Genomic DNA, 10,626 nt, shown 5'->3' with positions numbered 1-10,626 from the left:
GTTACCCGAAGACACGTTTTATGGCTAAAGCATTTTTCACATATCACTTCTTTAGAATCAAATCACAGACCATCAAATCCTATAAATCTAGAATCAAATCTTGCAAATTTATATATAAAACGTCGTGCTAGGAATCCTCTTGTAATATTCACACTTCATTAACTATTATGTGTTTCATGGTGGTTTGAAAATCCATGGAGAACTGCTAGTCAGCGTGAGAGAAATTCCTAGACGTAAAGAATGTGTGAAGACTAATGAGTAACGATTTAATATCCGTGCCAAGTAATAATTGATAACTTGGTAAATCTGATAGTGGTAAATGGATATATATATATATATATCTATATATATATTGGTTATTTACTTAAAAAGGTAAAAATATAGAAAGAGAGAAAAAAAAAAAGAGAAGAAGATAAACTAACCCAAAAAAAGAAATAATAAAAATATTACTAATGGTATCTTGAATAAATGATAATATGAAAAAAATTAAAAAAGAATAAAAGATAAAATAAAAATAACAAATGAGAAAATAAAATAATAAATGAGAAAAAATAAAAGAAATCAATAATAGGACAAAAAGAATAAAACGAGAAAAAGAATGATGATATGGGCTTTAATTTTATTTTTTATTTTTTTTAGAGAATATGAGTATTTCTTGACTTACTTTGAATTGAGTTATGAACATATAATTATTTGGAAAAACTACTTAACTATTATACACATATGTTACTATCATATATATTATATTTACCTCTAGTTTAAAACAATTACACATACTAACACTTTAAATATTTTTATATCATATATTTTAAAAAAATTAATCAGATACACAAATCTCTTAAATATGATACTGAATAATTTTCTTAAATTTAAACTCCTTAATTAATTGTCCATTAATAAGTTAATTTTTTTTACTCACATTTGTGGTTCTCTTCCTCCCCACGTCCACTTGCACTTATCCTTCATTCATTTTCTTATTCTTTCTTCATTCTTTCTCTCAATCATGTTTGCTAATTCAAATCAACATTATACATATAGATTTGTTTAAATTGTTTTATTATTTGCATGTATATTGATTTTGAATCTAAGTTAAAAGTTCATAATGTTCTAAAGTTCAATTTTAAAAAGTTTTACAAATTAGGTTTTATATTTTTTTTGATTTTGTTGTTTCTCAAACACTATAATAGTTGATCATTTCCAAAATTGGATGCTTCTTGTTAAAGGTACGTACTACACATTACAATATTATACTAAATCAATCAACTTTTATTTGTTTATTTTCACTCATGAGCTTCTTATTGCAGTGATTGACTCTTCATCCGCCAACATTCAAGCTGAGAATAGATCTAACTCTCTAAGTATAGATACGATCCCATCAAGATGGAAGAATAACGCCAAGATTTAATTAACAAAACAAATACACCATTAGATACACATCAAGTGCAACAATGTTGGGTACACATCAGGTTTAGATGTATCTAGTTAAGAGTCATGTATCTGAACTATATGTATCTATGAGAAAAAACTTCAGAGCCAAAAAAATTAAGAATTTTGAAAACAAATTCCCTTTTTTTGGATTAATGATAAGACATATACTCTACTATTGTGATTTGTTCCTAAATTCATGTGTTTCAGTTACATTCCATATTTAGATACACATAATTACATGTATATGCTTACTATGTATTCGAAATACATGTATTTTGAATATAATGTATGAAATTGATACTTGATACATCAAATTAATACTAGATACATATAAAAGATACACGAATTAAAATTAGATGATATAAATAGATACATGAAATTAATATTAGATCATATAAATAGATGCATGAAATTAATACTAGAGACATATAAAAATACACGAAATGTATACTATATACTTCAATAATACATATGAATATACGTATTTTAAGAGTAATAAAATGAAATTAATCAAATTATGTGACCAAGATATACATGTTTTTGTATTTTAATAATAAAATTAATGAATTTATTATTTCAAAGAATAATAAAATGAAATTAATTAAACATAAATAAACTCCTTGATTTTCGCCTTATATTAAGGGATTTTATTAATTCAAGTTTCTAGAATTAATTGTCCATGTATTGTGAAAATCCTTAATTACTCCTCTAATTAAGAAAATCAGTTACAACCAATTAACTTAAGCAAATAAAATATGTATCTCGATTTTAAAATTCTACAGATACATGTATCTCGCGGATTCAAATTCATGTATCATAAATATGAAATATGGTAGAGGGAGTAATATTTAAAACTATAGAACATCTTAGTAATTAAAACCTAAACTAGTGGAATTTATATATTTTACCTTAATTATTTTGAAATTTACGTAGTTTCTTCTTTTTTGATAATATCAGGCCTCAATTGGTCTGAGATTTCTGGTCTCATAAGTCTTTGGGCTTAATTTAGTGGATCAGGCACAACATCATCATGGGCTTGGATGGATGGCCGACCATTGGAGCTCAGCTACAACTTGTGGACTTCATTACTCCCTCTGTTCACTTTTAATTGTCATGTTACGTTTTTTGGAAATCAATATGACTAATTTTTAAAAGTTAAATTAGATTACATTAATTTAATATTTTAAATTAAAATTTAGATATTCAAAAACCATACGAAAAGTTCTATAAATTTCAATTTTTTGCATATCAATATGATAAAAAAATACATCGTAAAATATTAATAAAAAATGTTATCATTTGACTCTAAAAAAGAAAACTATGATAATTAAAAGTGGACAGAGGTATTATTTAACCATGATGATGTTAACACCTAACAGAGAAGTTGACCAATGGGCGGGTGTCAGCCGCACAATTGCGTTAATGACACATAGAACTGTGTGATACGGCATTGGGAATTGAATTCGCCCAACTTGTAAAAAAAACCGGCTAACTTACCAAACACAAAATAATCTGAGATACACCTATTTTTTCAAAAAAACATTTTTCCTACAAAATATTTTTTCTTAATATGCAACACTTATATAATTATCCTAAGATTATTTAAATACTAGTTTTAAAAACGTGTTTTATACGTTTATCTCAAAAATTTAACCCAACATATTGTAAATGATAAATTTGGTATAATATATTAAATGACTTACTCTGTGTTATGAATTAAAAACTAAAACATACAAAAAGAATAAAAACTAAGTTATAGAGTTCTCTTAGCAGTCTATCAATACTAACCTTAACATATACGTACACAATTGGTTATATATCAAAATCTTTTGAGACTTATCATTTATTTTACAACGACATATATTCACAAAGACTTTATGATGATGCTAAAATTTTGTACTAAGTTACCTAATATAATGAAAAAAGTGGATTTCCAAAGTCATTTTGCTATCATCTTCACTAATCAATGGTCTCTTTTTGTCTTTATTTATCCCTTGTCACCTAAACTTGAATCATTTGTTTGAACCATAAGTTTCTATATTTATAATAGTAAACAATCAGAAGCGGAACCAAGATTTGATGTTTGTGGGTTCTAAATTTTAAAATAGAACAACATATTAGTCTAATATAACAATCATTAAATTATAAACAAATATATATCTCTCTCTATATATATAACAACAAACATATAAGCATATCATTACAATTGCACTCGACAAGTTGTTATGTTTTGAAAACAAAAATGATGCATCATTTGGTATACTTTCAAATATTTCATTTATTAATATGAAGATTTGAGTTATTTATTTCAAAGTTCTAAACTATTATTTGGTAAAAGGTAGATAAGTGTTATATTTTAGTATAAATTTTGAACATTTTTTTCAACAATCTCAAATATTATTTTAAGTAAAATTAAAATTATTAAATTCATCATTAATATTTTTGGTACCTAAACGGAAGGGTTTTTACTTGCTTCACATTGAGCCACTCTTACCTTGAAAGTTGAAGTTCCGAGAAGCAAACAATAACTTAATTAATATAATAAATTATTAATACGTAGAACAGTCCTAAAATCAAAGATTAACATTTTTTATCGTTACAAGGATAATATTTATGACATAGTCTTTACCCATAATATCATAATCAATTAGATAATTAACTTACTTTATAGCTCGTTAGCTTGCAAATAAGTTAGGAGGTGAAAAAGTTATAAAATATTCCGAAAATGACCTAAAATATTTTTAAATTCAATATATAAAAATACCATTTGTTTACCTTTTGGCTCTAAAATTCTCTTGATGTCAACCTATTATATCTGAAATACCCTTATTTTTTTACAGCAACACTTAACAATAAAAAATAAATTCATTTATTACATGACACGATTTTATTGGTGTAATTTATTAGATTTCAATCCAACCCCGGATCCACCCAATAACCCTATACCCGCCCACCTACAACCCCATTAAATTAAGGGAAAAAACTTAGATAATTATCCTATACTATTATTTTAGTATGTTGGTTGGATATGTCCCTTTCACGAGAGAAATGGATTGGTTTAATCAGTCGGTGATTACGTGTAAATTGTGCTAATCTTCGTTGCCTAATAACAATATTTCCATTTTCATACTCCATTCGCTGCAACCACCAAATCCCATTATTACACTACTAAAAACGACTGCATGTCTTCTCTTCTTTACCTCTATCTATTCAACAACTCTTTCTTAAACTCTGCGATTGCCTTCTTTTTTTGCTCTCATCACTCTTTCTTGCAGTTGTAGGTATGATATATCACTTTCTTTCTCTTGATACCTAATTTATGAGAATTAACCTTTTGTTCTTGAATTTATTGGTGTCTTTTAATAATTCCCAAATTTGAATACCTTTGTTGTTGGGTTTACTATTTGTGGGACTCTGTTTGGTTGTTGAGAAAAGTTTAACTCTTTTATCAAACCATTTTTGGAAATAATAATGGGAATTGAAAGAAAGTTGCTTTCTTTTTTCTTTTTTCTTTTTTTTGGTGATTAACCAAAGGATAGCTAAGAACTGGAAATTGTATATATGGACATGGGTTTGGGTTGAGGAGATAAAGTTTCCTTATTGGGATCTTCTTTTTCCTTTTTGGTTTACACAGGTAGATGCGCTGCAAAATCTTCTTGATTCCCTTTTGCTTTCCATTTGTCTTCATAGATGTTGCGCTTTTGCTTTCTTTGAGCAGAGGGTCTATTGGAAGTGACCTATACGGTGTAGGAGTAAGGTTTGACTACACTCTACACCACGACCCCACTTATGGTATTATACTAGGCATGTTGTAGTTTGATGGCATGACTCAACAGTACTATACCTTCCAGTATGTTAACAATTTTGTAGACAACAAACTTTTTTACCAGAAACTAATGCAAAGGTGACAAGCTCTTCTTGAAAAAGCAGAGACTTTTTCCTGTGATTTGCTTGAAATCTTAACATGCTTGTGGAGGACAGGGTAATTTGTGTTTGCTCATAAACATGGTACTATTGAAGATAGATAACATATTATATCTGGTTCATTTGTTGTGTAACCTCATGCCTAGTCAGTTCCTCTTTGGGATTCTTGTCTACTTTGCAGCTTTGGATTTCTGGGGAAAAAAAATTATTTTATTTTGTTTGGGTTTTGTAGGATAATCAGAATAAACAAATATGAAGAATGCTGGAAGAATGGGAATCCATTATATGCAGAAATTGCACGCGTCAAATGTTCCAAAAGAATTGGTGGAAAAAGGACAGAATCGTGTTATAGAGGCATCTCTTACACTTATTCGTGAAAGAGCAAAACTTAAGGTATGTATGGCTTGGAAGAATGTTATTTTGAGTGGGGCTCATAATGACATGCTTCACATTACTATCACTTAGTTCGTTTCTTTTACTACATTTAACTAATTAATGAATTAATATCCTCAGTAGAACCTTTGTGTAAAAGCTCTTGAACTAACAGCTTAACAACAGTGATGTGGAAGCTTTCTTTTGGTTTATCTTGGTGATCCTTGATGGTGTGTATGAATTCAGCACCTGCTAGTTCTCATGTAAATTAGTTTACTTGTGTCAATAGTGTCAATGTCATTTTAAAAGAAAGTTCTACATGTGATTGGTATTGATAAGCATGACTAAAAATTTTGTCAGCACCAGAGATATTTCAAGAATTTTTGTATTGTTTCCCTACTGCCTGATCTGTGTCCCTGCATTGTCACTTAATATAGTCACACAAATGAAATGGGCAAGTGGTAGTTGTATCCTAATATGATAATGGGCAATTTCTTCATCATGATTAAGGATAGATAGAACATAGGTTTGTCAGGGGAGAAGGGAGAGAAAGAAGACAAGCAGCTACTTCGGTATTCTCTTACAAGACATTAGCTACCTTTTAAGGGTTGTTGGTTCTCATTTGGATTGACCTACTGGTTTGCTGTAGTGAATTGTTTCCTATAAGACCATTTACACGTGAATGAGTGATTTATTTCCGTCCTGATCTTTTCAAGTTACTTTTATAGGGAGAGCTTGTCCGTGCTCTTGGAGGTGCTGTAGCCTCAACGTCTCTTCTTGGAGTTCCTCTGGGACATAACTCCTCATTTCTCCAGGGGCCAGCATTTGCTCCTCCTCGTATACGAGAGGCTATGTGGTGTGGCAGTACAAACTCTACAACTGAGGAAGGTAAGTAAAGTTATTTATCTGTTGAAACGATTGTTCTTCACATTATTTACTTTGGACAAGATGAGTTTCAAAATACTAATTTTGTTTTAGGGATTTATCAATCACAATCAAATAATCAGTAAATTGTGGGTTAAGCTTTATACTCATTCTATTCAATATTTATCTGTTCTGGTTGAGATTTTGGTTCTTCTTTATAGAGAAAACAAAACAATGCAGTTATTTCTATTGTGCAGGAAAAGAATTAGATGATCCACGCATCTTAACTGATGTTGGTGATGTGCCTGTTCAAGAGTTACGAGATGCAGGCGTAGATGATGATAGGTTGATGAGTATCATAAGTGAATCTGTCAAGCTAGTTATGGAGGAGGTAAACCATAATTTATGTAATAACTTCTGGGGAAGTATTTGTGTCCTTTCTGCAGGGGAAGCATACTAATACCATAGGCCGTTGGCTACTGCACCCATTAAATTAGGAAATTTACCAAAATCATTTTTATTATAATGATATATCAGACTTCTAAGACCCCCATTTCCCCATCCAAAGCCAGTAAAAACAGAAATTTTATTACAATGTCTGAGTCCATACTGAAATTTTGGCTTTAATTGTATCTCTTCATTATATTGTTCAGAGTTGCCAGTGTAAAAATAGCTTTCTCGCCTTCATCCATATGTCTATGAAAAGTTAGAAAGGAAAAAGTGAATTGTCTTCATGACCTCATATGTTGTTCAAAAGAGCTCTTTTATCCATAATATGATTTTTGAAGCTGGAAGGACCTGCTCAAGACTGTTAACGGATGTCTATATGTTTAGGCATCAAACTATTGTGCCTTTTCTACGCTGCTACAGTAACAAGAGAAAGATCTTTTGTTGCATGAAAGATCTTCTGCCCAACTGTTATTCAATGAAGCATCAATACTCACTCTTATTGTATGACTTCCCCTTGCTTCTGAATCGAAATATTTCTTACACTATGATGACTGGATAAAATATTGTCATAATTAGGAAGTCTACTCAAAGTATTCTCTTCTTAGCAAGGCCTGTATGCTTCAGTTCTAACATTTTTTGCTTATTTTAATTCCCATTTTGACTTTTTCAGAATCCATTGCGCCCCTTGGTGTTAGGGGGTGATCACTCTATATCCTATCCTGTTGTAAGAGCTGTGTCTGAAAAGCTTGGAGGTCCTATTGATATCCTTCACCTTGATGCTCATCCTGACATTTATGATGCATTTGAAGGAAACAAATACTCACATGCATCAAGCTTTGCACGAATAATGGAGGGTGGTTATGCTCGACGGCTTTTGCAAGTAATATAAGTTCTTTCTATAGACAAGCTAAACATGTATAACTTTGTATGCTATTTCTTCGTTTATGCTATGAAACAATCTTTGTTGTGATAGGATAAGCTGTATAATAATGTACTCTTTGGGTTTACAAGGAGCTTACTCCCGCAAGCATAAACAATACAAATTGTTTACCAGAACAGTTGATCTTGTTTGTAGGTGGGAATTAGATCAATTAATAAAGAAGGTCGAGAACAAGGAAAAAGGTTCGGTGTGGAGCAATATGAAATGCAAACATATTCCCAAGACCGACAATTTTTGGAGAATCTGGTCTGTATTTCTTTACCTTCGCTTTCCTTTTCCTTACCCTCGTGTTTTCTGTCGAAAAATTATATACTTGCAAATGTGTTCATCACTTGAGGAATTCTGAATATGCTGAGTCTATTCCAGATGCATAATACTCTCATCTAGCATAATACTATAAGCTAGATCCCCTTCAATTTCATTTTTTGTGGTTAGTTACCAAATGTAGCAACTGCTAGTCTTCCATTGTCTATACGCTGGAATTTCGTTATCTATTTGCTTCATTGATAATCTCAATTGTAAAATATTATTCTTGTACATTCAGAAACTTGGCGAAGGTGTGAAGGGCGTGTATATCTCCGTGGATGTTGACTGTATGGATCCAGCATTTGCTCCTGGAGTATCTCATATAGAACCAGGAGGTCTCTCTTTCCGTGATGTTCTAAACATACTGCATAACCTTCAAGCTGATGTTGTTGGTGCTGATGTCGTTGAGTTCAACCCACAGCGTGATACTGTTGATGGCATGACTGCAATGGTTGCTGCGAAGCTGGTAAGAGAACTTACTGCCAAGATATCCAAGTGACCTGCAGTAATTCTGAATTTATCAAGGAAAGAAGAAGTACCATGCATCCTATAGAGGACTGCTAGATTTGTACTCATCAAGTTTAACAGAGAATAAGCACCAAAGGAAGTGTTTATTCACCTTATTGTAACTCTGAAACTAAAAGCATACTAGGACTTAAAATTTAATTATTAGATAGGTCTGGTAGATGCTCAGGTTCCTATAGCTAGGGGGATTATTTCATGTCACTGATTGGGATTATCTGTAAACTTGCCTCCCAAACTAAGATATATTTGCAGTTCCTTGTGAGGAACCTGTGACACTTATATCTTTCTGGTATGGATTTTGTTGTGTATGGATGTTTTAAAATAGCTGTAGGGAAAAAGTGTGTAAACCCCATGAACTCTTATCAGTCTTATGTTAATAATTAAGGCATAAAAATTGAAATGAGAAAAGACTTGACATATTAAAAATTCTAGAGAAAATGCATCAAGCATTATCATATCATCATCATATATATAAATAAGGTGAGAAGAAATTTAGGCAAAAGTTAGATTACGGTTTTACTTTTACATTAAATTGAAATGTTATAAATTATTTAATAAATTATATATTTATTAATTAAAATATTTTAAAGTCTTTTCACCTCCTACATTTATTACAAGCTAAAGAATACTCCTAAAGAAATTATACATTGATTTATGAAGTAATACATTGAATCAATTATTAATTTAATTAGCACTTAAATAATAAATTTATCAAGAAATTAGATAGTACAGTCAATTTATAGCAAACGGGATTTCAAATACTTTTTATTTTTGTCATATTAATATTGCTTAATAAATCAACCACAATAATTTTTTAATTTATAATATTTTAGTCATCATATTTACTTCAATTTTTCAACCTTCTATTACTTATGTTGAGAAGACCAAAAGTTACTATCGTAATTATTCAAACCATTAATGATTTTAATAATGTTGAAAAAAGAATTGTATGAGTTACTACACCTATTAGTATAAACATGTATCTGTCATGCTTCTTTTTTCCTTCGATAGACCACATATTTCTCATTTGCATCTCAATTTTTTTTAGTTATTATTGAAGATTTTTGTTTGTGCTTATGAGTTTGATGTTATTTTTTTCTTTTTGTGCTTTGTAATAATAATTAGTATAATTTACATAAATCTATTGGTGTTAAGAGTTTATTACATTATTCCCTATTCTTTTCTAAATTACAAAAGTTCCTTAAAATTTATGAATTTCGGATACATCACTGGACTTCTCGATACATAGGTGAGGGATATATCCGAGAGGGGAGGGATGTATCAGAGAGGGGATAGGACATCCAGATATATAGGGGAGGGGAGGGATGTATCCGAAATGGGAGAAATGTATCATAGAGGAGATAAGATCCTACATAGGGAGGAATAAATCTGAGAGGGGAGGGATGTATTCGAGAGGGATAGAACGAGAGGGAAGTGATGTATCCGAGAGGGGTTTTTTGAAAAAAAATTAAATGATAGGAAATTTTAGAAATAATGGTAAAATAATGTGTATTTGGATAATTTTTCCTAATTATTATGCAATCACTTCTTTTTACTTTTTTATTTTTTTGCATATTCATGTTTGAATCAAAACAAGATTCACATGACTTCTGACCGCATTTGAGTTGATTGTTGACACCTAATTTTGACCCTCCGCGATAAGAATTAATTTGTGAGCTTCTTAAATTCCGAACGATTTGAAATAATTGACCTTATAAAATTCAAAATATTTTCAAGTTAGTTTTATGTGATTTTGTCACTTTTTGAAACTTTTAAATAATATATATATATATATATATATATATATAAATATATAT

At 30.3% G+C, this 10,626-nt stretch overlaps 1 protein-coding gene across 1 annotated transcript; it reads left to right on the top strand.

The window, feature by feature from the left end:
* Nucleotides 1–4,530: 4,530 nt before the first annotated feature.
* LOC102601935 (arginase 1, mitochondrial) lies at nucleotides 4,531–9,117 on the top strand. Its single transcript, XM_006347819.2, has 7 exons — nucleotides 4,531–4,709; nucleotides 5,585–5,745; nucleotides 6,453–6,612; nucleotides 6,846–6,979; nucleotides 7,709–7,918; nucleotides 8,114–8,224; nucleotides 8,523–9,117. Exons 2-7 carry the CDS (start codon nucleotides 5,605–5,607, stop codon nucleotides 8,781–8,783), a joined length of 1,017 nt encoding a protein of 338 aa, XP_006347881.1. The 5' UTR covers nucleotides 4,531–4,709; nucleotides 5,585–5,604; the 3' UTR covers nucleotides 8,784–9,117.
* Nucleotides 9,118–10,626: the final 1,509 nt, after the last annotated feature.

Source organism: Solanum tuberosum, unplaced genomic scaffold, assembly GCF_000226075.1.
Source record: "Solanum tuberosum cultivar DM 1-3 516 R44 unplaced genomic scaffold, SolTub_3.0 scf00095, whole genome shotgun sequence".
Classification (NCBI taxonomy): Eukaryota; Viridiplantae; Streptophyta; class Magnoliopsida; order Solanales; family Solanaceae; genus Solanum; species Solanum tuberosum.
The sequence above is the reverse complement of the archived record's forward strand: the minus strand, read 5'-3'. Positions and strand labels throughout refer to the sequence as shown.

What these genes read in the sequence shown, in the direction of transcription:
- LOC102601935 (XM_006347819.2), top strand. Translation starts at nt 5,605, where the DNA reads ATGAAGAATGCTGGAAGAATGGGAATCCATTATATGCAGAAATTGCAC. An exon ending in TCAAGCTAGTTATGGAGGAG is followed by an intron (nt 6,980 to 7,708) that starts GTAAACCATAAT and finishes TGACTTTTTCAG; the next exon opens with AATCCATTGCGCCCCTTGGT. An exon ending in GACAATTTTTGGAGAATCTG is followed by an intron (nt 8,225 to 8,522) that starts GTCTGTATTTCT and finishes TTGTACATTCAG; the next exon opens with AAACTTGGCGAAGGTGTGAA.